The 27,667-nt window shown below is 39.4% G+C and overlaps 1 protein-coding gene across 2 annotated transcripts in view; it reads right to left on the bottom strand.

The window, feature by feature from the left end:
• The window catches only part of ZDBF2 (zinc finger DBF-type containing 2), a 38,579-nt gene extending 17,566 nt beyond the window's left edge, over positions 1 to 21,013 (bottom strand). Inside the window, exons 1-5 of one of the 2 annotated variants that reach the window (XM_025404742.1) lie at positions 20,575 to 20,626; positions 15,789 to 15,842; positions 14,800 to 14,843; positions 13,475 to 13,583; positions 5,004 to 5,106 (exon numbers count right to left, since the gene is read on the bottom strand). In XM_025404742.1, coding sequence (XP_025260527.1) covers positions 5,004 to 5,057 — 54 coding nt within the window. In that variant the 5' untranslated portion in view covers positions 5,058 to 5,106; positions 13,475 to 13,583; positions 14,800 to 14,843; positions 15,789 to 15,842; positions 20,575 to 20,626. Of the gene's footprint in view, positions 1 to 5,003; positions 5,107 to 13,474; positions 13,584 to 14,799; positions 14,844 to 15,788; positions 15,843 to 20,574; positions 20,627 to 20,707 lie in introns of those variants that run through there. The other variant, XM_025404741.1, reaches the window with a different exon arrangement.
• Between the last annotated feature and the right edge of the window lie 6,654 nt (positions 21,014 to 27,667).

The following is a 27,667-nucleotide window of genomic DNA, read 5'->3' as shown; positions in this document are numbered from 1 at the left end:
GTGAGAGTTCGACAAAATGGATTCATTTATATACTCCTGGTTAAATTATGAACTGACAGCTTTTCTATAAAGCAATTCTGAAATTTGCATCTAAAAACCATAAAACTACTTTCCCTTAGGTAAAATAATGAGATTTCCCTAAGTATAGCCTAAGGAAATAGTCTCAAAGGTAAATGATTCATGCAAAAAAGATACCATTATCACAGCATAACAAAAAACTGGAAACCTCCTAAGTTTCTAACAGTAAAAGAAAGACTTCAGTTATAATAGGCTCTAAGATGTAATACTACGCAGCTATCTAAAATAATACAAAGAATTTTTAATAACATGGGGAAACGTTACATATTAAGAAAAAATGAGTGTGGTAGTGTGGCCAAGCGGTCTAAGGTGCTGGATTTAGAAAAAAATGAGGAATGCAAAAACTACATGTATGGTTTCATGTCAAACTACAGTTTAAAAACATACAGACAAGTAAATGGAAGAAATTACAGTAGTACCCTATTATCCTCAGGGGATTTGTTCCAAGACCCCCAGTGGATGCCTGAAACAGTGGATAGTACCAAACCTATATATGTTTTTCCTTATGTACCTATGATAAAGATTAATTTATAAACTAGACATAGTAAGGGATTAACAACAATAACTGATAATGAAACAAAACAATTATAACAATACACTGTAATAAAAGTAAAATAAGGGTTACTTGAACACAAGCACCATGATATCCAACAGTTGATCTAATAACCGAGACAGTTACTGAGTGACTAATGGGCAGATGGCATAAACGGCAGGAATATGCTGGACAAATGGATGATTCATATTCTGAGTGGGACAATGAGTGACAGCAAAGGATTTCATCAAGCTACTCAGAATGACGTGCAATTTATTTGCCCATTTATTTCTGGAATTTTCCATATAATATTTTCCAGTCATGTTTGGCTGTAACTGAAACCAACCACAGATAACGGGGGAATAGTGTGTATGTATACCAAACCTTACTAGTACAGATGTCAGTGTGGTGCAGTTATGGGTAATTTTTCAATTTTTCTTATAAATTCTTATCTTTTTCAATGAGTAAATGTTTTTTAAAATGAAAATCTGTTAAGAGAGAGAACAGGGTTGGATTATTGTATTAAAAGAGGTCAAAGATTAACTGACAAAAAAGGCCCCTTTATTTTCTTTCAGAAATTAAAAATCCTAACTTGAACACAAAATTAAAATACACTAAATTTTTCAGACTTGTAATTCTCTCTACAGTTAGAAAGATTCTTTCTTTACTAATATTATTTAGTGGACTAGCAAGCAGAATGGGAAAAAGTCTACCTATGGAGCACCTATGATGTACCAAACACAGTGCTATTCCATTTACACAGTAATCTTCACTGACTTTTCACTAAGAATATTGTCCCCATTTAGCATAAAAAGACTAAGGTACAAAAAATTAAGAGTAAACTGGGCTGGGCACAGTGGCTCAGGCCTGTAATCCCAGCACTTTGGGAGGCTGCGGTGGGCAGATCACCTGAGGTCAGTTTAAGACCAGCCTGGCCAACAAGGCGAAACCCCGTCTCTAGTGAACAAAAAAAAATTACCCAGGCATGGTGGTGCTGCGTGCCTAGTCCTAGCTACTGGGGAGGCTCAGGCAGGAGAACTGCTTGAACCCTGGAGGCGGAGGTTGCAGTGAGCTGAGACTGCATCACTGCACTCCAACCTGGGTGACAGAGGGAGATTCTGTCTCAAACAACAACAACAACAAAAAAAACAGAAAAGAAAAGAAAAAAAAAAAAAAAGAATTAGAGTAAACTGCCCAAAGTTTTATACTGAGCAAACAGCAAGGCCAGGATTTTAATAACTCCAAAGCTTATCCTCTTTCTTTGTATCATGCTAGGAAATGGCATATTTCTAACATGTTATTTATAATTTAATAGTGCATTTTAATTTAACAATACTTAGAAAAGATATTTTAAAATATCCCGGTAAAGGTGTTAAAGAACTTAAATCAGGTTGCTAACTCCTGACCACTGTTACAACTCTTGGCATTATCTTCTTCCATGTTGACTTCAGAGGTCCATGCTAGCTAGTGCTCCTAGCCCCAGGAACAATCTACATTATGACACTTTCAAAATCCTGCTACAAAACTCTCCACTGTCCAGGACCCATCACCAGAGTTAGAATGCCTGGTGGTTAAAGGGGACAAATGCACAAGGAAACAAGTAAATATTCAGTTAAAATCCAACCTTACTGAATAAAGAATATGTGGTACATACACATCATGGAATACTACACAGCCATAAAAAATGAGATGGTGTCATTTGCAGCAACATGGATGCAGCTGGAGGCCATCATCCTAAGCAAATTTACACAGGAACAGAAAACCAAATACCGCATGTTCTCACTTTTAAGTGGGAGCTAAACATTAGGTACATGTGGACATAAAGATGGGAATAAAAGGCACTGGGAGATACTGGGTCAGGAGAGACAGGGCAGGGAGCAAGGGCTGAAAAACTACCTATCAGGTACTATGCTCACTACCTGAATGATGGGATCATTTGTAACCCAAACCTCAGCATCAAACAATATACCCACGTAACAAGCCTGGACATATGTCCCCCCGAATCTAAAATAAAAGTTGAAATTACAAAAATAAATAATAAAATCCAACCTTGTCCTCTCTCTGCCAAGGCAAAAAGAAAAAAGAAATGTGAATAGAAAACTTCATTTACATCCCATAAGGTGTCAGTTCCTTTAGATTTTTTTGAATTGATGTATAACACATAAAGTACACAAATCATATGCATACAGCTCAATCAACTATCACAAAGTAGACACATCCTTACCATCTATCAATGAAAAGTTGACAAGCATCCAGAAATCCCTGTAATGTCCCATCCCAATCTAATATCCCTTCCCTTTTCCCCAAAAGTAACTATTACCTAACTTTTAATACTATAGTTTTGAAATTTTCTGAAATGTATATAAATGGAGTCATATAATATGTATGCTTTTGCATTCAGCTTATTTTACTCAAATTATGTATGTGATATTCATCCATATTAGCTGAATCTGTTCATTTTCTTTTCTGCATAATATTTCATTGTATGAATATGCCATATTTCATTCATTCATTCTACTCTTGACGGACAATTGTGTTGTTTCCAGCTTTTGGCTATTACTAATAATGCTGTGAAGAACCTTCTTGTATGTGTCTTTTGGTGCCAATGTGCATGTATTTTTGTTGAGTACATTAATAGGAGTGAAACTTCTGGGTCATAAAAATTTGCGCACGCTCAGCTTTAGTACTCACTATCGACCAGTCTTCCAAAGTGGCTGTACCAATGTATATTCCTACCAGCAGTATTCCTAGCTCCTCATCAACACTTGGTATTGTCAGTCTGTTTCATTTTAGCAATTATAAGGATGTTTATTGTTATATCACTGTGGCCTTAATCTGTAATTTTTGTGATAGCTTTTCATATTTACTGGCCATCTGGATATCCTCTTTTATGTTGGGTCTGTTAAGTCTCTCTATTTTTCAAATGGATGTTCTGTCTCTTCCTTATGGATGTGTAGAAATTCCTTATTCTGGACACCAGTTCTTTGCTCAATTATATGTGTTTCGAGTACCATCTTCCTCTCTGGAGCTTCTTTTCACTTTCTTAAACATCTTCCATTGTTTCTTAACTTTACTGCAGTCCAGAGTTTTTATCTTTTTTTGTCAGTGGTTTTTGTGGCCAGAAATCTCTCTTTACCATCAAAGTCCTAGAGATTTTCTCCTGTTTCTAGAAGCTTTACTATTTTGGCTACAACATTTATGTCTACAGTCTACTTCTAACTGATTTTTATATGCAGGGTGATTCGGCAATAAAGTTTCACTTTCCTCTCCATATGAATATTCAATTGACCCAGTATCACTTATTGAAGAAAGTTCTGTCCTCACTGCTGTGCAGCACCACCTTTGTTACAAATCAGACGTCCATATATGTGTCTGTTTCTGGAATTCCTGGTTTGTTTCCATGGTCTAACTCTGCAGCAAGACTATATTATTTTAAAGACTAAAGTTTCATAAGTTTTAGTATCTAATAGAGGACATCTATTCACTTTGTTCTTAAGATTATCCTAGTTCTTCTGGAGCCTTTTACTTTCCCACATTTATTTTTGGAATTGGCTTTTCATTAAAAAAAATAATTCTCTGAGATTTTGATTGAAATTACGTTGGATAAATATAACAATCTAGGCACAAATGACATGCTTACAATATTGATTCTTCAATCCATGAACATGAAAATTTCTTTCCATGTTTATAGTTTCTAGTTTAAAGATCTCACATTTTCTCATGTTTATTCCCTAGATTTTGATGTTCTTTGATGCTATTGTAATTTTTTAATCTCATTTTCTACATGGTATCTGTATATAAAAATAGTTTCTTTTTACATTGGTCTAACCACCTTTTTTAACTCACTTATTGATTCTAATGGTTTACCTAGATATCTTTTGAGTTTTTATGTCCACATGTTGTGTATAAATAATAGTTTTATTTCTTCTTATCCAGTCTTTATCATTTTTATTTTTCTTTCCTTATTTCCTTGACTAGGACCTCTGACAAAATATTGAATACAGTTGTAATTCAAGCATCAAATCTATTTTCACTTAATATATTATTGATAGAGTTGTATTTAACTTTTTCTTTTTCAATCTGTTATTCTTGCCTATACAATTATCCCTTTTCCTCTCCTTTCTTGTCTTCTTGTGGACTACATTTCATCATTTCAATTTTTCCCTTTCTGTTAACTCTGTAGTTAGTTATAGACTTTTCATAGTCTATTTTGGTAAGAGATTACAATGAGCAACCCTGAACTGTCAATGTCTAAAATTACTTGTTACTTTTATTCTCTTTATAAACAATGCAAAGTCCTTAGAAATTAACATTATTTACTCCCCTCCCAATTTATATGCCATTGTTGTTCATCCCACAAGACAGAATTCACTTAGATTGCCTACATATTTACCTTTCCACTGTTCTTCATTACTTCCTGTATCTCTGAGCTTCCATCGGGAATCATTTTCCTTCTGCCTGAAGAACTCCTTTTTAGTTTTTCCTTTAGTGAGAGTCTGCTGGTGACAAATTCCCTTAATTTTTATTTCCTGAAAATAGTTTTATTTCACCTTCCTTATTAAAAGATATACGTATTGAGTAGAGAATTCTAGGCGCAGTTGTTTTCTTTCTTTTGGCTTCCATTGTTTCTGTTAAGCACTTCACTAGATATGGGCCCCATATTACTTCACTGCTTTTATAGTTCTCCAAAGCCTTGAAATACAAGGCTGCAAACATCCTCAACAAAATATTATTAATAGCAAACCAAATCCAGCAACATATAAAAAGGATTATATACCATGACCAAGTGGGATTTAGCCCACAAATGCAAGATTAGTTTAACATCTGAAAACCAACCAATCTAACTGCTATAGGTTGAACTGCATCCCCCCCAAAATTCACATGTTGAGGTTCTAACCCCTAATGTGACTGTATTTGGAAACAGGGCTTTTAGGAGGTAATTTAGGTTAAATGAAGTCATAACAGTAGCGACATCATTCAATAAGATTGGTGGCCTTATAAAATAGGAAGAGAAATTGCCCTCTCCCTCTGCTACAGAAGGACACAGTAAGAAGGGCTGTTAGGAATTGGTCCATGGCCTGCTAGGAACTGGGCCACATCGCAGGAGGTAAGCGGCAGGCAAGCAAGTGCTACTACCTGAGCTCCACCTCCTGTCAGATCAGTGGAGGCATTAGATTCTCATAGGAGCATAAACTCTATTGTGAACTGTGCATGCAAGGGATCTAGGTTGTGTGCTCCTTATGAGAATCTAATGCCTGATGATCTGAGGTGGAACAGTTAAATCCCAAAACCACCCCTCCACCCTGTCTGTGGAAAAATTGTCTTCCACGAAACTGGTCCCTGGTGCCAAAAAGGCTGGGGACTGCTGATTTAAGTTAACTAGTCTATGGTATTTTATTATGGCAGCCTGAGCTGACGAATACTGTAATATATTATATTAATAGACTAAAGGAAAAAAACGCATACTTATCTAATAGTTGCAGAAAAGCGTTTGACAAAAGCCTATACCCTTTCATGATTAAACACTTATCAAATTAGGAATAGAAGGCTAAAACCCACAACTAACATCAAACTTAATGACAAAAGACTGAAAGTTTTCTCCCAAGATTCAAAACAAAACAAGGATATCCATTCTCACTACCGTAATTTAACACTTATCATACTAGAAATTCTAGCAAGAGCAATTAGGTAAGAAAAAGAAATAATGGCATCCAGATTGGGGAAAAAAGCAGTAAAACTATTTGGAAAGGACATAATCTAGTATATAGAAAATCCTAAGGAATCGACAAAAAAACAATTAGCACTAATAAACAAGGTCAGCAAGGTTGTATGATACAAGATCAATATTTAAAAATCTATTGAAGCTCTCCATACACTCCCAACAAACAATCCAAAATGAACTTAAGAAAACTATTCCATTTACAATAGCATCAAAATGAATAAAATGCTTAGGAATAAATTTAGCATAAGAAGTGTAAAACTTGTACACTGAAAATTACAAAACACTGTTGAAAGATTTTAAATCTCTCCGTAAATGGAAATACATACCTCTATTCATGGACTGGAAGACTTAATATTAAGATGTATATTCCCCATGAATGTATCTACAGATTCAACACAATCCCTATCAGAATTCCAGCTGCTTTTCTGCAGAAACTAACAAGGTAATCTTTAAATTCATATGGAAATACAAGGAACCAAGAATAGCCAAAACAATCTTGAAAAAGAGGAACAAAGTTGGAGGACTCAAATGTCATGATTCCAAATTTTACTACAAAGCTGCAGTAATCAAGACTATGTGGTGCTGGCATCAGAGCAGATATATAGATAAATAAAATGGAATTGAAAGTCTAGAGGTAAACCTTATATTTATGGTCAACTGATTTTCAACAAGGATGTCAAGGCAATTGAATCAGGAAAGGATAGTCTTCAACAAATGGTGCTGGTACTACTGTACATCACATGCAAAAGAATAAACTTGGAAAAAGATGGCCAGCACAATGAACAAACCACTATATCTTAACAAAAACAACTTAAGAAGGGCAATGGAGTGCATCAGAGGAGAAACAGAAACCAGGGTGAGCAAAGAACTCAGAATGGCAACACAGAAAGTAGAAGGGAATGCCAGGCCTCCAGCACCCCATTCCCAACTGGGATCAGCGGGGAACCAGGAAGAACTTCTCCCTATAGCAAGGAGGCAAGCAAGAGGATTCCAACAACCAACCCCCATTAATACCTTGTACACCTACAGACCTCACCCCTGCAGTCCTCACAAGGACGAAGACCAGCTGAAGGAGCTATCTGGAGTCTACATCACTGTGTTCCCCTGAAAGAAGAAGCCAATACTGTGCCATGGCCCCTGTAAACTATTTGGAAAGGACATGTGGCTACACCACCTTGCAAGTGGAACTATGGCTGAAACGTGTTTTGCTCCAAGGGCAAGTAGCCACGGCTCCCTTTCATCCCTGAGGCTAAGCCACTGCTGAATCATCCCAGCCCAGTGGCCTGACATCCCCAGGCCAAGATACAAACAGTAGCTAAATCCTTCCTCATAGAATCAAGAAGAAATGAAGCCACTTCACCCACCTCTGCTCTCACCCCATCAGGCTGGAGCTAAAGTGGTACCCTGCCTCCCAGGAAAATAGTACCTTTGTGGCTCAAAGCAGTCACGCGTCCCCAGTGCCTAGGTTGAAGTAGCATCCTGAATTGCAGGAAACTGCCTTAGATATTTAGAGTAGTCACACAACCCAGTACCTAAGCTGAAGTGGCACCCAGAGAAATGGCCGCCCGGAACAGTCACGCCACTGTCCCCGATCCCCTCCCAAACCTGAACTGAAGCAGCACATTGCCCCCTGGGGAAATGGTGTCCTGGCCAAGCTGAGCAGCTGTGTACCCCAAGGCTGAGTACCTCATGTCCCAGGGAAAGAGAGCAGTGGCTAAGCTTAGACACCTCATCCTACTAGCCAAACAACTCTAGTACTCTGCTTTCCTAGACCAGACTAGACCCCTAGAGTCTGAGCTGCTGAGACATGCCTTTACCTGGGGAATGGAGTCACTGTACTGTTCCCTGCCCTACCCAGGGTCCAAACAATAGCTATGTATCTGCTGCTGCTGAGTCCTACCATTCCAGTGTCTAGAGTCATTACTACACAATGCCTCATCCCCTGAGACCTAAGTTGCCACTGAGCTCTACTGGCTCACGTTTCTGAACTGCAGCCACACCCTGTTCCCCAGGATCAAACCTCCAGAGCAACTATTTTTCCCTGGAGTCAGGTCAGTGCTGTGCCCTGCCCTTCAGGGGTAGAAATCTCAGCTACAACCTGACTCCCTGGGCCCCAGCTACTAGGGGGTGCCTAAAAGTGACAGGTCCTGGCTCTGTGGGCAACCTACATCCAACCCCACCAAAAAGCAAATCTGTACCCCAAGATTCAGGTGCAACAATAGGTTCATAAGCCTATGAGCCTAGGACCCTCGTCCCACAGCCACTCCAAACACCTGCAACTGGAACACAGTGCTACTAAAGCTGCTTACAGGCCGTGTCAGACCTAACACCAAGAGGAATCTACTCAGCTAAGTCTCCACATTGTAATGAAAACAAGAACAGGTGGATCCCAGAAGCCCTTGACATCAAGGACATTCAGCCTATGCTGCTGCCACTGCCACAGACTTCTACAGTGTAGGCCACTGAGGTGCCCACAGTTATTGCTGATGGTGAACACAGCTGAAGAAACGGAATGAAGACTATATACCACTGCATCTATCTGGCAACAGAGTAACCACACTCTCCCAAGTAGCACATTAAAGCCCAGCTGCAGGTGAAAGTTATTCAATATGAAAGCCACTCCAGAAAGTATGGAAGAAGTGACTATTCCACCAGATGCAGACACATCAATGCAGGGATATAAGAAACATAAAAAAGCAAAGAAATATAACACCACCAAAGGAACATAACTTTCTCATTAAAAAAAAAAAAAAAAAAACCAGTGAAAAGAAAATAAACTAATTCTGAAAAAGAATTCAAAATAAAGATCTTAAGGAAACTCAATGAGACAAGAAAATATACATAGACAATTCAACAAAATCAGAAAAACCATTCACATATGAGCAAAAATTCAACACAGAAAAAAATCATAAAAAAGAACCAAACAGGAATCCTACAGCTAAAGAATTCAATGAATGAAATAAAAAATACAATAGAGAGATTCAACAGCAGATTTGATAAAATAGAAGAAAGAAATCTCTAAATTTTTAGATCAGTCATTTGAAATTACCCAGTAAGAGGGAAAAAAAAGAAATGATGCAAAAGAGGTGAAAAAAACCTACAAGACTTATGGGACACCACTGAGTGAACAAATATTTGTGTTAGGGGAATCTGGACGGGGAATACAAGAAGAAAGGCATAGAAAACCTATTTAATGAACTAATAGCAAAAAACTTCCCAAGTCTATGGACATTCAGATATGGGAAGCTCGAAGAATCCCAAATACATTCAACCCAAAAATGTCCTCCTTGAGGCACATTATAAACTGTCAAAGGTCGAAGACCCCCAAAAATGGAATCTGAAAAACAGCAAAAGCATGAAGTCACATATAAGGGAATCATCATTAGACTAACAGCAGATTTATCTGCGAAACTTTAAAGGCCAGCAAAGAACGGGATGATATATTGAAAGTGCTAAAACCATTCCAACAGCCAAACAATACTATACCCAGCAAAGCTATCCTTCAGACATGAGAGAAAAATCAAGTCTTTCCCAGAGAAACAAAAACTGAAGGAATTCATCACCGCTAGATCAGTCTTACAAGAAATGATCAAAGGAGTCCTACATCTGGCAAGTAAAAAAGACAATAGTTACTGTCATGAAAACTTCCAAAAGTAAAAATCTCACTGGCAGAACAGACGTGCAAAGGAGAAAGAGAAAAGACATCCAACTCCACCAAAGAGCAAATCTGTACCCCAAGATCCAGGTGCAACAATAAGTTCATAAACCTATGAGCCTAGGACTCTGGTCCCACAGTCACTCCAAGCACCTACAACTGTTTTCTAACTAACCTAAAAATATAACTATCATATGATCCAGCAATCCTACTGACTAGGTATTTATGCAAAGGAAAGGAAATCAGTATATCAAAGAGATATCTGCACCCCAACATTTATTACTACAGCACTGTTCACAATAGCTAAGATATAGAATCAATCTAAGTGTCCATCAACAGATAAAAGAAAAAAGGGCCAGACACAGAGGTTCATGCCTGTAATCCCAACACTTTTGGAGGCTGAGGCAGGTGGATCACATGAGGTCAGGAGTTCAAGACCAGCCTGGCCAACATGGTGAAACCACATCTCTACTAAAAATACAAAAATCAGTCAGGTATGTTGGCATGCTCCTGTAATCCCAGCTACTCAGGAGGCTGAGGCAGGAGAATTGCTTGAACCCAAGAGGTAAAGGTTGCACTGAGCCAAGATCATGCCACTGCACTCCAGCCTGGGTGACAGAACAAGACTCTACCTCACAAAAAAAAAAAAGGAAAAAAGAAAAAAAAAAAGGAAATGTGGTATATATACACAGTGGAATACAATTCAGCCATAAAAGAAGAAAATCTTGTCATCAAAGTTGTGCTCATAAAAGTAGAGAACAGAATGGTGATTACTAGAAGCTGGGAAGAAGTCAGGGGAGAGAAATTAGGAGACGATAATTAATGAATACAAAATTACAGCTAGATAGGAGGAATACGTTCTAGTTGTTCTAGTGTCCTATATAGCACTGTAGGATGACTATAGTTAACAATAATTGATTGTAAATTTCCAAACAATTGAAGAGAGGATTTTAAATGTTTCCAACACAAAGAAATGATAAATGTTTGAGGCGATTAGTATGCTAATTACCAGTTTGATTATTACACATTATATACATGTATCAAAATATCACACTGTACCCCATAAATACGTATAATTATTGTAAAAATAATAAAAGTAAACAAATCAATATAAATACATACATATATAAATCCACTATGGGTAGCACAGGGTGAGCTCTGATGAGCATGAATTTTAACATGATTTCTAGGAAATAATTTAATTTTACAGACGCAAGAAAAAAAAAAGTATAGCCCTATCTCACACCCTTATACAAAAATGAACTCAAAACGGATAAAAGACCTAAATGTAAGAGTAACTATAAAACTCTTAGAAGAAAACATAGGCATATGTCTTCAATCCTGAGATTAGGCAACACTTCTGACACCAAAAAACATGAGCAAAACATAGCAAAATTTAAAATTTTTGTGTATCAAAACATAGCATCAAGAAAGTGAAAAGAAGGCCAGGTGTGGTGGCTCATGCCTGTAATCCCAAAACTTTCAGAGGCCAAAGCAGGAGAATCACTTGGGCCCAGGAGTTTGAGACCAGCCTGGGAAACATGGTGAGACCCCATCTCTACAAAAAATAAAACATTAGCTGGGTATGGTGGTGCACACCAGTAGTCCCAGCTACTTGGGAGGCTGAGGCAGGAGAGCTGCTTGAGCCCAGGAGGCTGAGGCTACAGTGTGCCATGATCGCACCACTGCCCTCCAGCCTGGGCAATGATGTAAGACCCCATCTCAAAAAAAAAAAAGAGTAAGTAACAAGACAACCCACAGAATGGAGAAAGTATTTGTAAATTATATGTCTGATAAAAGTCAAGTATCCAAAATATATAAAGACTTCTACAACTCAACAATAAAAACACAACACAATTAAAAACAGGAAAAGGATCTGAATAGGCATCCCTCTAAACAAGATATACAAATGGCGAATGAAAAGACACTGTATGTCATTAAGGAAATGCAAATCAAAACCAAAATGGTACCATCTCACATCCACTAAGATGGCTATAACAACAACAACAACAGAAAAAAAGACAACCACAAGTGCTGACAAGAATGTGGAGAAACTGGAACCCTCATACATTGCTGGTGGTAAGGTACAGCCACTTTGACAAACAGTGAGGCACCCTCTCAAAAAAGTTAAACACAATTACCACATGACCGAACAATTCCATCCTACATGTAAACCTAAGAAAAGTGAAAGCATATGTCCACACAAAAACTTGTACACATATATCCATAGCAGCACTATTCATAACAGTCAAAAAGTAAAAATAACCCAAATATCCATAAATTGCTCAATGAATAAACAAAATATGATATATCCATGTAATGGAACATTGTCAGCCATAAAAAGGAAGGAGGTCGTGATGCACGTTACAACATGGATGAACCGTGAAAATATTATGCTACATTAAAGAAAGCAGACACAAAAGGCCACACAATGTTTGATTCCATTTACATGCAATATCCAGAATAAGCAAATCTACACAGACAGGAAATAGACAAGTGGTTGCCAGGGGCTAGTGATAGAAGGGAGGAGTCAGTTACTGCTCAATGGGTACAGGGCTTCCTTCTAGGGTGATGAAAATGTTCTTGAATTAGACAATGGTTGTACAACTTTGTGAACATAACAAAACCTCACTGAATTATACACCTTAAAGGGTCAAGTATATGGTGTATGAGTTATATCACGATAACAAAATTTTTAAATCTCTACACCAACTATTTTTCCCTCAGCAGCCAGAATGAGCCTTTTAAAACACAAAGTAGATGACTTAACTCCTATGCTCAAACTTTGAGATGCTCTCCCATCTCACTTGAAATAAAATTCAAAGTCCTTACATTAGCCTACAATGTCTTAAAGAATCAACTTCTCTGATTTGGGTAATGGGTACAGTAGAAGCCCAATCCCCACCAGGTATGCAATATACCCATGTAACAAACAAGCCCATATACCTCCTGAATCTAAAATACACAATTTACTAGTCTGAATTCTTTGCCTATTACTTCTCACCCACCTCCCCATATCCATGCAGCCACCAGCCTCCTGACTCTTCGCTAGTGTGCCAACCACTCTGTAACCTCAGGGTCTCTGTCTCTTCCCTCTACCTAGAAACTCTTTCTCCAGATAAATGTAAACCTGAGACCCAAACTCCAAATCTCAACTCAATGTCACTTCCTTAAAAAGGCCTTACCTGGCTACCCTACCCCTTCCCTATTTTGTTTTCCACATAACATTTATCACAATCTCACATATTATGTACTAAATTTATATATTATTTATCTTCTGTCTTACTACACTAGAATACAAGCTTCATGAAAAAAGAGGCTTGGTTTTTGTTCATGGTCATATCCCTAGAACCTTAAACAGTGTCTGCCAACTAACAGATTCCCAATATGATCTGTTCAATAAATAAATAAATGAATTTAATAAAATGTAAGAGAAAGTCACAACTAGGTCCTTTGAGATATTATCATATTAATAGAAACCTCTCACCTGTTCCAGGTTATGATACTGCACACGGCAATAACTGCAATATCCTTGTCTTTTCTGCATCTTGAATAAATAACTGAAGTCAGATGTCTACTGTCTTTGAATACTCAAGCTGAAAAACAAATAGAAAAATGGCAAAAATCATGATAATTCCCTATCTTATGAGGAAAATGGCTATGATAATTAGCAGAAAACAGAAATTCACTTCTACTTCTAATAATTAGGAAAATATACAAGGCTGCTATGAGCCACTGAATAAATAAGTGAGCCTGGAGCAGAGACAAGAACTATGTATCTTATGAAAGAACAGTTAGTTGCCAATATTTGAAGACTAGATGACTAAATATTTAGTTTTTCTAATAACTTATTAGAGATATTAGATACTGATTTAGTAACAAAGAATACAATATTAAATTTGTGAAGACCAATTACTTCTATGATATTGTTATGGTATATTTACTATACTCTAATGGAGCTCATTAATTTCTCCATCATGTTTCCATATCAAACCCCAGATTATTTGACAACGTCTCATTCTCTGTCATCATGAGTGTAAAGACACCACATGGCATTTTCTGCTTAGCTCACAAAGAGGCAGATTTTTAAATAATTTATCCAACACAGTTGCTAAAAATCAGAATAACTAATTTAGCCTCTGAAACACAAAACATTTTTCTTCTGAGAATTATGTAAGCCAGATAAACAGGAGAGATTTTTTTTCCTACTAGTGTTTAGATTTCTCTACAAATAAATAGTTTTCCAGTTTCCACTCACCTAAAAGTGTAATCCTTCAACATTACATACTGCATGGTTGCCAAACCAGGATGAATACCCAAAATTTTAGTAGAGCTGAGGTGAGCCTAGGATTCAGAATTTTTAAAATTCCCCCAGTAATTTTCATGCCCAGTCAATGTATTAACTGACACAAAGTACATATAATTTATGATTATTTTAAGTAAAAACTTTAATGCAGTTTATTTGCTGCTTTGTTAAGCTGAAAATAGAATTGCAAATAATTTTGTATTTCAATTAATTTAAGCATTCTCATCTGTTGGAAAATATATAACAATCATTCTATAATGTGTTATGAGTATTTCTGCAATGGGAAAAATTTAATCATTAAAATCAATAACTGAAAAATGAAATCACAGCCTTAAAACCATAAGATGAGGTGAAAAAAACTTCATTAAGTCAAAATGCTAGCATAATATTTACTTACCTATTACTTCTTATTATGAGAAATTGATTTTCTGACTTCTCACATTTATGGGGAAAATTAATCAATTAAATCAGCCTCTGACACAAAAAACATGTAAGACATTACTTACTTAAAATTTGGTCTTTTTTCCACTAATTTACTTCACTTATTAACCTACAGCAATAAAACAGAACAAACTTTTATTTTAAATTGTACTTACACATAAGGCAAATTTCAAGCTGAGAGCGCCTAGAGCTTAAATGTAAGCTTTGAAAAATCCTAAAATAAACTTTTGGGGGATTGAAAATATAATTAAAACATTCATTAAATAAAGGACAAAAGTAAACCATTAATCTAATATCACATACACACAAAATGCAAATACTTAAATATTTTTAGTCTTTAACCTTATGGTCCTTAACTCTTATGGCATTATCACCTGCCACTTCCGTCATCTCTAGTGCCATAATGGCAGTGAGTTACAATAAACCAGAAGCATGTGTTGGCATTTTTTAAAATTAACATGCTAGGACCCCATGAGAAACTTACCAAATCAAAATCCCATGGGTTGAGGGAACCCAGGACATACATTATGAAGCATATTTAAAATGCTCAAGGTGGCCGGGCATGGTGGCTCATGCCTCTAATCCCAGAACTTTGGGAGGCCAAGGCAGGTGGATCACCTGAGGTCAGGAGTTCGAGAACAGCCTGGCCAACACAGCAAAACCCCATCACTACCAGAAATACAAAAATTAGCTGGGTGTGGTGGCAGATGCCTATAGTCCCAGCTACTCGGGAGGCTGAGGCAAGAAAATCGTCTGAACCCAGGAGGTGGAGGCTGCAGTGTGCCAAGGTCACGCCACTGCACTCCAGCCTGGGCGACAGAGCAAGGCTTTGTCTCGAAAAAATAAAATAAAATAAAATGCTCAAGGTGATTCTGCTATAAGTTGACTCAATAACATAAGTCATCATTTTTTATAAACTAATAAAACTTATTTATTAAAGGAATCACTTCTTTAGGGCCTGGATTTACATTACTTTGCATGCCTAAATAGGTCTTTTTATACAAACTCTGAATTCTACTAGAACCTGATATTTTTAAAGTAACAAATTATTTACCTGGAGCAGGAAAAAGTCAGGTATTTCATCAGCTGTATTAGTTCAGGCAAATATCTGTAAATTAAAATAAAATCATTTTTAAAAAGAGGTCCCATAAGTGTCTACCATTGACCAAACATATCCAGATATATTTTGAAAAGTGACATGTTCCCAATAATAAAAGAAAAAATATTAACTTTGGAACACAAAGCACTTTACATACTATGACCCACTGAATCTCACACATGACCTCCTAAAGTTCTGGCGCAGTGACTGTGATGGCCCATCTAACCCACCATCAAACACTGCAGGTCTCTGGGTTCCTGGAACTGTAGCTGTAAAAGACTGTAAGGCTGAATTGTGCCTCTGGTAAGGTTGAGAACAAAAATGCCGTCAAACCCAAAATTAGCTTCATAAGAAACTTCCCGAGGCTTAGGTACACGTTAGCTTTAATGAAAAATACTGTCAATTCTTTTATCACCTATCTACATCAATACACTATTAAGCAGAAGCATGTTTTTTATTCCTCCGCATTGCTGTGGGCAAAGTGCTGCTCCTTATCCAGGATCACTGATTAAGAAAAAATTCCAACACATGGGCTCAAGAAAGCCAGTGACACCACGGTATAATCAAAGAATAACTTTTTTTTTTTTTTTTTTTGAGACGGAGTTTCGCTCTTTTTGCCCAGGCTGGAGTGCAATGGCACGATCTCAGCTCACCACAACCTCCACCTCCTGGGTTCAAGCAATTCTCCTGCCTCAGCCTCCCGAGTAGCTGGGATTACAGGCATGCGCCACCATGCCTGGCTAATTTTGTATTTTTAGTAGAGACAGGGTTTCTCCATGTTGGTCAGGCTGGTCTTGAACTCCCGACCTCAGGTGATCCACCTGCCTCGGCCTCCCAAAGTGCTGGGATTACAGGAGTGAGCCACCGCGGCCGGCCTAAAGAATAACTATTAAGCACCTACTCAATGCAGAGTTCCATGGTAGAAACTTTAAGGGATAGAGGCAAATATGAGACAAGTTTTCTTGCCCTCAAAAAAATTTTAAATGAAATTGAGAAATTCAAGCCAAAGAATGAGGTGCTGCCTAAGAAATGCCTCAGCAAAAATAATAAATGCAATCAGTTCAACTGCAAAGTTCAGTTTTAGCTAGAGTGGCCAGGGATGCCACTGTGGATATGGTTTTTTAACCAGATACTGGAAAATGGGTGGGATTTACTCACTCAAAGGTTGGGAAATGATATTCCGATTAACAAACAAGCAAAGGTACAACAGCAAGAAAATACAAGGTACATTTGGAGACAGTAAATTAACAAATCCAGCTGAATCTAAGGTTTCATTTGAGAATTTCAGGGGCAATAAAGCAGGGAAAGTAGACTGGATTTTGACATGGTAGTATTCAAATGCAGACTAAAGAACTTAGACCGTACCTTTAGGCACTGTGGAAGTTTTTTTTGGAAAGAGTGGTTTAAGAAAATTCTGGAAAAATGATTCTCTCCTACTCAAAACAGCTTTCCAAAGGGTAAGGGACATAACTATTAACTACTCAGCACCATTTCCTAAAATACTGGAGAATTAGTCAATTCCCAAAATCTCCAAGTTAAGAGTCAGTATCCCTTAAAGCATAGTCATGTATGCTTATAAAACAAGAAAACACACATTTAATTTTTCTTTTAAAAATGACTTTTATTATTACAAAAGTAAAACTTTTATAATAGTACAATTATAAAAATAAAGAGCATAAAAATCAGTCATAATCTACCCACCATTAACGTGTCGTATTCTTCTTTGTTCTAAACATATTTTTACAAAAATGGGATGGTACAGTACATTCTATTCTATAGCCACCCTCTCTCACTGAACCACATATAATGAGTACCTTTATATATCATTATAAAATGCTATTATAAAATAGAAGAAAATAAAGTAAAATAAAATAGAATGTTTAATGATTGCATAGTATTTTGTCAGTGTAGATAAAAGCCCTGTCAAGACAAGAACCAGTAGTTGGAGGCTTAACTTCTTAAAGTCAATCAGTAAGATAATTTTTTAAATCTACACATAACCTTAATATTTAACTTAAAACTTCTAAGTTTATATATGTTTAAGACCAAATTGGGCTTTTTTTGTTTCACTGGTATTTTTAGTATGGGGGTTGTTGCTTTTTTTTTTTCTTTTTTGACAGATTAGAGTTTCAAGACATGTCTTTTCATAAACTACATCGTAATTCACCCCTGAGTTTCCATTTTTGTTCCTCTAAAGCAGAACAAAAATCTGAAGGCAGTTTCAAATCTGAGAGCAGAATTATGATCAATGGTAAACATTTTTCCCTAATCTTTCACAGTTATCATACCCAGTTCTTTTGCAAATATAACCTTTTTATGAATCCAAAGCATTCTATTTATTTTTCATAAAAATAACAATGCTATTTTTAAAAAATGACTATGTTCACCTTATTTCATTCATTTATGTAACATTTAAAATTGCATAAACCTATCCCAGGCAGTGAACAGAGATTTCTGAGCTACCCAGATGACTTAGGTAGAAATGTCTTAAAATAAAAATAAAACAGCATTTTGGTTGTTTGTTTTTGTTTTTGTTTTTTAAGAAATATTTCTTGCACACCTGAGATCTGCACCAGCTGCAGAGGTAAACATCAATAAAAATATTTCTGAAATGAGTTTGGAGTTGTCGTGTGTGTATTTCTCAAACTGAGTGTGGCAGTGTGGTAAGAACCAACAAAACCCACAATCCTCATAAAACATATTTTTCAAATGCCTGACAAAAGAGACATCAACTTAATAAAAAATAGTAATAAGGAAAGACAATAGAAAGGCATTTGGTTTTCTGAATAAGACAATCTGAATTTTCTGTCCAGTAGTAAGGAAGCAATTGAGGGGCAATGACAAAACAATGGCCGAATGACATAAAAAGACCACCCTAATTCAGTGTCAGTTCCTCCACACAACACTACTAATTTTCAGTTTTCCCCTTTTTTGGATTATCCACGCTATGCTGGCTTTCCTCTGGTGACAAGCATTATCCTAGACACCTCTATTCAGTCTTAATAAAATAATAATAGCTAATACTTAGTACTTAATCTGAGCCAGGCGCTCTGTCAACAGCTTCCTGTGCATTATCTCATCTAAATAACAAACAGCTTTATAAGGTAGCTGCCATGATTAATTCCCATTTAACAAATCAGGCAACTGAGGCTGAGAGAAAAGAGGTATCTCATTGCAGGTCTCACACCAATAACCAGCGTAACTGAGATGTGATCACTGGTCAATTTGAGTAGTTTATGCTTTAACCTTTTAACGATTTTGACACTTCCTCTCTGTATTTTTAGGAATACTACTTGCTTTAATATTAGGTGAAAACAAATAATTAGGACTCTTATTTGCTGCAATCAACAACAACACTATTCCAAAGAAAAAATAAAACTAATGTTTATTTTAATTGCATCATTGCTCAGCTGAGTGCTGACAGTACCTTGGATTAGCGACTTTCAAGATTATTTAACATGACACACAGGAACCAATACATTTTTAATTACAACCGAGCACACACTCACAGGCACACACGCACAGTTAAAACATTTTTCACAAAACAATACTCTCATTACATGTAATGCATTCTGATATTTTCTATGCGATCTTTCATGCTAGTCACGACCCACTAAATTTCACAATGCACACGCGCACAAACATTTTTCACAAAACAATACTCTCACTACATGTAATGCATTCTGATTTTTTAATGCAATCTTTTAAAAAAAATTGCATGCTAGTCATGACCCACTAAATTAATTTCACAATTCACGAACCGGCTGAAAAAACTCAGTTTGAAAAAACACTGCCTCCAATTATTACGCAGAGTAAACAATATTTTATAGAAACCAGTTCTTACCCTGAATTCAGCTTATTTCTATCCAAATCACTGGCCACTGCAGTGATACTTTATCAACTCTCTAACGAGTTGCTTTCTTGCCTTCTAGGCTTTGGGTTCAAACGATAGAGAAAAGGTCTTCCATGTATTTAGTGAAAAAAGCAAATAAACACCCCTTATGTAACACACGTTTGTGTATTAATTAATGAGAAGGGAAAGATACACCCCCAAATTGTTAGCAGATTCTCTCGAGGATGAGATCGCTACAGGCTGCCTCCGTCGTCCCTCCCCCTCCCCACACGTAGCATATTGCTGTAAAAAAGAAAAACAAAAACAAGCCATTTCCTTTAGGTGGGGGTGGGGTTTTGGTCCCTTGAGAACCAGTATCTTGTTACGCATTTTTTCCACGAGCTACCAAGAATCATCGCGTGGGATAATCGCAGGAGCTGGCAAGGGCCTTCTTAGGAGCAAGTAAAAACGATGGCGTAACATGACCACATTTACACAACTGTTGCACGGCGGTAGTAAAAGGATCACTAACACAAAAATCAAACGTTTCCAAATAAACTACAATAGCCCGAGGCTGGGAAAGGCCTAGGTCTGGGGCCAACTGCACCCAACGCAGGGCGCTGGGGAAAGGGGGTGTGTGGACAGGTGGCTCGGAATCTCGGCCCCACAGGTGCCCAGGGGCAAGACTCCGCGGGTTCCCGGCCCTCAATCCGACCCCGCAGGCCGCCCCCTCCCCGAGCCCGGGCCCGAGGCCTCTCTGACCCAGGGCCCCGGACAGAAGCGCAGTGCAGCCCGCGCCCCACCTCCTCCCCTCCCCTCGCACCGCCACCTCGATCCCGGCCCGGAGCCGCTGACACCTCTCACGCAGCAGGGGCAGAAAGGGACGCGGGATTGGGGGAAGCCAAGGACCTGCGAGGCGGCCGCGGGAGCCCAGCGAGTGGTCCTGGCGTCCCTCAGGAAGAAGGCGCCCCGGGCGCCCGGCGAGCACGCCCCGCCCGCGGGCGTCGGCCCGGCCGCGCCCCGCCCCCGCCGTGGCACTCACCTCCGCGGAGGCCTCCCGGATTCCTTCCGGGCCGCGGTGGAGACCGAGGACCGCGCCGGGCGGTCGCCCTTCTTATTCCGGTTCCGTGGCGGCGGCCGAACCCCACACCGTCCAAGTGCCGCGGCCCCGCTGCCCGCGGAGCCAGAAATAGGCGCCTTCGGCCCCTGCAATCCGCAGGGGAGAAGCGGGGAGGGAGCGCGTCTCGCAGGACGCGGGCTCCGAGTCGCGACTCCACTCACGCAGGCATCCAAGGCAACGTGGCGTTGCAACCCTGATGGAGGTTTGACGTCAGGGAAGGTGCGAAAACCGGACCCCTTCTGACGCAGGAGCGGCGGGACCGCCCCCTGCCCGCCCGCCCACTCACTCACTCACTCACTCTCCCACCCGGGCTGAGGAGCCCCTTCCTCCCCTCCAGGAGCTCTTAAAGCGGACACTTCCTCCCTGGTCAGGGCCCCACTCTGGAGCTTGGAAATCTATCACGTTCCAACGAAAATGACCAGACTCATAAACGCAGTTAGGACGCGAAGCAGAGACCAAGGTTTTAGCGTTTGAGGGTCCAAATAAAAGCTGCTTGCCAATTCAAAGCAACATATGAATGTAGAAAAGAAAACGGGGCTAAGAGAGCTAGTCGTTTTCTGTTTCCACGCCTATTTCATAGTGAGGTGCATCTCACAAAAGCTGGTGTTCAATGAGCGCTTGCTGTGCTAGGCGTTAAGGTTTCTATACATTACTGCATTTCATTTCAGAGTAACTGAATGAATCCTATTATTGTCCCCCCTTTGACAAATGAGAAAACTGAGGCTTAAGGAAGTTAGGTATTCAAAGATCTATCCTGCACATTAAAGGGTTACGAATATTAACAAACATTAGGTCATGCAATTATATTTACTGCGCTACCCATTACGAATATAGTTGTGAGCAAAAACAGTTTAATTGTAACGGAGATAACAAACCTAAATGAATAACACTACTGAATATGAAATTATAATCTGCGATAAGAAGTTTCTGAAACACCTAAACCAATTTTACTAAAATGAAGAGAGGCCCTGTTGCAAAGCTTATGTCTAATGTAAAAATAATCTTAAAATGAGCTACTTTGCTGTTTGGCTGTAGCTATAATTGTCGTTACCCTTTTTAATAAGCTTGTGATTTTGTCCCTTTAAAAAACAAACAAACAAACACAAAACAAAACTTGCCCGTTGCTTTTGCATCCATTGTTTTCATTCTTTCTGTATTTCTCAGCTCCTTCTTCCCCCACTACATCTTTCTCTCACTTTAAACTTGGACTCCTGCAACTGTTCGATTTATAACCTCCCTTAGATTTAACATACCAAAAAGTACGGATTTATTTTAAGGCAAGTTTTTTCCACATCCTAACTTTGGAATTATAGAAAATCCACTTTACATTGATCCAACCACCATGGCACTATGTATTTCACAGATGCTAAGCCACATTTTTCCCCACAGTTTAACATCTGTGAAATCAAGATGCATCTTACAAACTCTCGTTGACCAGGTAGCAGTACAGACCTGGTTGTCATTACCTCCACATATTACAACGTGGATGTTGCTGTGCAGGTTGTCCTCATTTCAACTGAGATAAGTGCATTGTTTAATAAAACACATAACCCTAGCAGGAAGGGAATTAACAGACAAAATTTACTCAAACTTGGAGAGAGATTTTCCTAGGGAAAGAAGGAAGATTTTCCTGGAGAAGATTTTCCTAGGACCAAAAAGAGATTTCCCCAGCATTTAGAAAAGAAAGAGATGGGGCTGGCTAAGAACCGGTAGTCTTCTGGAAGCCCTGGGTTACTCACCAAGTACATTCATTCTTGACGGATTTGGGGAACCTATATATGAACAGTTAAATACTAAGCCTACTTGCACCCCCCGAAAATGAAATAACTTGGATATTATTCTTGATAGCCTGGTTAGTCAATTACAACCCCTACAGATTTTATTCAATAACACCATCGAAGAAGGAAAACAAGTCTTGAATGTTTTGCGTGAAAACACGCAATTGACATATTCAGGTGAGATCAAGAAGGTGCCAACATCAAAACTTGCAGAATAAGATCAGCTGCTTGGAAGAAAATGCTGCATACACATACAATATAATGCAGCATTTTTACTTTCTCTCTCTGTCTCTTTTTTTTTTTTTTTTTTGAGACAGGGTCTCCTTCTGTCACCCAGGCTGGAGTTCAGTGGCACAAACACGGCTCACTGCAGCCTCGATCTCCCAAGTTCAAGCGATCCTCTTGCCTTAGTCTCCCAAGCCACTGGGACCACAGGCGTGTGCCACCATGCCTGGTTATTTTCTTTATTGTTTGTAGAGATGGGGTTCTCACTTTGTTGCCCAGGCTGGTCTTAAGCTCCTGGCATCAAGGGATCCTCCCACCTTCGCCTCCCAAAGTGCTGAGATTACAGATATGAGCCACTGTGCCTGGCTGGGGCACTCTTAAGGTTAGATGCATCACCAACACCTTCGGTGGAAAACTACAGCCATGGACAACTGATTCAAAAAGTAATTCATAAAACTTGAGCTCTGGGCCCGGCACAGTGGCTCACGCCTGTAATTCCAGCACTTTGGGAGCCCGAGGTGGGCGGATCACCTGAGGTCAGGAGTTTGAGACCAGCCTGGCCAACATGGCAAAACTCCATCTCTACTAAAAAAAAACCACACACACAAAAGTTAACCAGGCATGGTGGCGCGTTCATGTAATCCCAGCTACTGGGGAGGCTGAGGCAGGAGAATCACTTGAACTTGCGAGGCAGCGGTTGCAGTGAGCTGAGATCACGCCACTGCACTCCAGCCTGGGTGATAGAGTGAGACTTCGTCTCAAAAAAAAAAAATTAAAAAAATATATAAGTAAAAGTTGAGTTCCGAATACGAATAAGTTGCTGAAATACCTAAACCAATTTTACAAGATCAATGCGTAATAAATGTGTCACGGTCTGAGAGTGCTCTGAGTATGAAATAAAAATAGGCCAGGTACAGTGGCTCGCACTGTAGTCCCAGCAATTTGGGAGGCTAAGGCGGGAGGATCTCTTGATCCCAGGAGTTCAAGACCAACTTGGGAAACAGCGAGACCTCGTCTCTACAAAAAATACAAAAAAAATCAGCCGGGTATGTATGGTGGCGCATGCCTGTAGTCCCAGCTACTCAGGAGGCTAAAGTGGGAGAATCACCTGAGCCTGGGATGTAGAGGCTGCAGCGAGCCGTGATCGCACCACTGCATTCCAGCCTGGACAACAGTGGAAACCCTGTCTCAAAGAGGAAAAAAAAAAGAAAAAGAAAAACACTAAATTACACGAAATTGTTGTGTTATAGTTTAGTTGGCAAAATTTTTCTTCCAACATGATACTATCATAAAACATCAAAGGGAGTGCCATTCTGCATCAGATCAGCAGTCGGCACAAATCAGATTTCCGTCTACTGGCAATGGGCACGTTTTGTGGGAGAGCTTAGTTATCTATAAGGTTAAGCTCCAAAAGTTGTAATTTCCCCCTCAATTCTTTATTAACCCGTTACAGATCTAAACACATTACACATCTAAACATAGTTAAAGGACCTTAGAGATCAGGGTTGGGTTTGTATGTACTCCATTCCCTCCCCCAACATATTTGGTCCAGGGAGAAAAAAGTGCTAGGTATGTGTTATTTCACATTCTTCCTTCTTCTAAGGAACACCAAAACCCGCTCTTTTGTGTCTAGAAAGCATTCCAATAATGCCTACATTTTGTAAGCCATTTAAGCTAATATTAGGCTAATGTCTTAAGGAAAGGCTATTAGGAAAAAACAAGATCTCATAGCTGGGTCATAAAAGAATTTAGATTTCATCAATTTAGAGTGTGGGCTATTTCTTTTCCCAAATTCTATTACTGTGTGCTTCATTCTACCTATTCAGTCAGGTGAGATCATTATAAAGCTTTTACCCCTAAGCCTGGCATGTTAGCTCTTTAAAAAGTAAAATGTTTTCTTTAAGCATAAAGGGATTCATGCACATGCCCCATCCAAATCATTATTTTAAAATAATTGTGGGCCAGGTGCAGTGGCTCATGCCTGTAATCCCAGCACTTTGGGAGGCTGAGGCAGGTGGATCATTTGAGCTCAGGAGTTTGAGATCAGCCTGACCAACATGGTGAAACCCCATCTCTTCTAAAAATAAAAATTTGGCTGGGAATGGTGGCTTAAGCCTGTATCTCAGCTACTCAGGAGGCTGAGGCAGGAGAATCGTTTGAACCCAGGAGGTGGAGGTTGCAGGCAACTGAGATCACGCCACTGCACTCCAGCCTGAGAGAAAGAGTGAAGACTCTGTCTCAAAAATAAATAAATAATAAAATCCAATTAAAGTAATGTGAATGGTCAGAAAATATCTCCATTTGTCATGTTGATTCCTCCCTGTAAGGTAGAGGGAAAGATAGTAGTGTTAAATGTCCTCATCTTCCCAGTTGTTGGAACAAAAATGTTGACGCAAAAAATGCAGGCCGGGCACAGCGCCTCACGCCTGTAATCCCAGCACTTTGAGAGGCCGAGACGGGTGGATCAGGAGGTCAAGAGATCAAGACCATCCTGGCCAACAATGGTGAAACCCCCTCTCTACTAAAAATGCAAAAATTAGCTGGGTGTGGTAGCGTGTGCCTATAGTCTCAGCTACTCAGAGGCTTGAGGCAGGAGAATCACTTGAACCTGGGAAGTGGAGGTTGCAGTGAGCCAAGATGGTGCCACTGCACTCCAGCCTGAAGACAGAGCGAGAATCTGTCTCAAGAAAAAAAAAAAAAAAAAACCGGCAGGGCAGGTGCAGAGGCTCATGACTATAGTCCCAGTTACTCAGGAGACTGAGGTGGGAGGACTGCTTAAGCCCAGGAGATCAAGGCTACAGTGATCTGAGATTGCACCACTGCACTCCAACCTAGGCAACAGAGTGAGACTGTCAAAAAAAAAAAAAAAGAAAAGAAAAGAAAAGAAAAAAGAGAGAGAGAGAGAGAGAGAAAGAAAGAAAGAAAAAAGAAAGAGAGAGAGAGGGAGGAAGGGAGGGGACGGCCGGGGAGGGAAGGAGAGGGAATGGCGTGGTAGCTCATGCCTGCAATCCTAGCACTTTGGGAGGCTGAGGCAGGCGGATCATTTGAGGTCAGGAGTTTGGGACCAGCCTGACCAACATGGTGAAACCGCGTCTGTACTAAAAAATATTAAAAAATTAGCCAGGCATGGTGGCACACGCCTGTAATCCCAGCTACCTGGGAGGCTGAGGCAGGAGAATCGCTTGAACCCGGGAGGTGGAGGCGGAGGCTGCAGTGAGCCAAGATCATGCCACTGCACTCCAGCGTGGGCGACAGAGCAAGATTCCGACAAGGAAAAAAAGAAAAGAATAGAAAAGAAAACAAAAGAAAAGAAAAGAAAAGAAGGAAGGAAGGAAGGAAGGAAGGAAGGAAGGAAGGAAGGAAGGAAGGAAGGAAGGAGAAAGGAAGTTAAAGTATAAGGCTTTAAGTTGCAGAAATATACAATAGACAATTACGGAATGGCAGTATAATTAAGTGTGGGGAGAAGACTACAAGGGGAAATCGTGCAAATGAGTTATTAATAACTCCTCGTCTGTCGTGTAGGAATTTAATATATAATGTAATGTCTACAGTCAGCAAATCACTAAATAGCAATATAAGCCTTTTTTAATGTAAACATACAGATGATCCACCTAGGACAAAATAATTTTTTTTAAAATAGAGACCGAGTCCCACTCTGTCACCAGGCTGGAATGCAGTGGCATGTAATTCACTGCAGCCTACAACCTGGGCTCAAGCGATCCTCCTGCCTTAGACTCCTGAGTAGTTGGGACTTAAGGTGCAAACCACCGCATCAGGCCATTTTTTTTTTTTTCTTTAGAGATGGGGTCTTGCTATGTGGCTAAGGCTGGTCTCAAATTCGTGGCCTCAAAGGATCCTCCCACCTCAGCCTACCAAAGTGCTGGGATTACAGGTATGAGCCACACCATGCCCAGTTCAAAGTAAATTTTTTAAAATAGTTGCTTTTGCTTATCAGGAGTAGATGTGGGCAAAGGAGTTGCAGGGGCAAGAAACTACAAGTATAAAATCATGATAACATTTCCCCCCACATGAATTTAAAATTAGGCATAGTGTGATTTTAACTTCTCAGTTATAGTCTTTACATTGTATTCTTCCTTCATTCAAGTCTTTCCACTTCATACTTTATGGAAACATTTGTAATACACCTCCTTCATACAGTCATAGCTGAGGTGTTTGTTTCCAATAATTCTCTACCAATTCTTGCCATATTCTACTCCTTTCTCTTTTTTCTTTCTCTATTGCTCCTCTTTCTTTTTTACTCACCCGTTTTTTTTCTCCTCCTTTCTGTTTTCTCACTAGTAGAAACAAAATCGGTAGCCCTCAAAGAGTGCTTTTAATGTCTGGTGATAATTGGGGCTGAAAATGCTACAAACGTCCCACTTGTTTCTTTAATCCAAAAATTATCCAAAGCTTATGTCCTCTAGAGATTCAACTTTAAAGAAAGAATTACTATTGCCTTTTAGACAATGAGGTCATCAACATGAAAACTATATTATTGGCCCACTGCAGTAGCTCACACCTGTAATCCCAGCACTTTGGGAGGCTGAGGCGGGCAGATCACCTGAGGTCGGGAGTTCGAGACCAGCCTGACCAACATGGAGAAACCCCCCGTCTCTACTAAAAATACAAAATTAGCCGAGCGTGGTGGCACATGCCTGTAATCCCAGCTACTTGGAGGCTGAGGTAGGAAAATCGTTTGAACCTGGGAGGCGGAGGCTGCAGTGAGCCGAGATCGCACCATTGCACTCCAGCCTGGGCAACAAGAGCAAAACTCTGTCTCAAAAAAAAAAAAAAAAAAAGAAAGAAAGAAAAGAAAACTATATTATTGAGCTGTTCTATTTAAACTCCGACATTTTCACCAGTTAACTGGCAACAATAA

This window comes from Theropithecus gelada, chromosome 12, assembly GCF_003255815.1.
Source record: "Theropithecus gelada isolate Dixy chromosome 12, Tgel_1.0, whole genome shotgun sequence".
Lineage (NCBI taxonomy): Eukaryota > Metazoa > Chordata > Mammalia > Primates > Cercopithecidae > Theropithecus > Theropithecus gelada.
The sequence above is the reverse complement of the archived record's forward strand: the minus strand, read 5'-3'. Positions and strand labels throughout refer to the sequence as shown.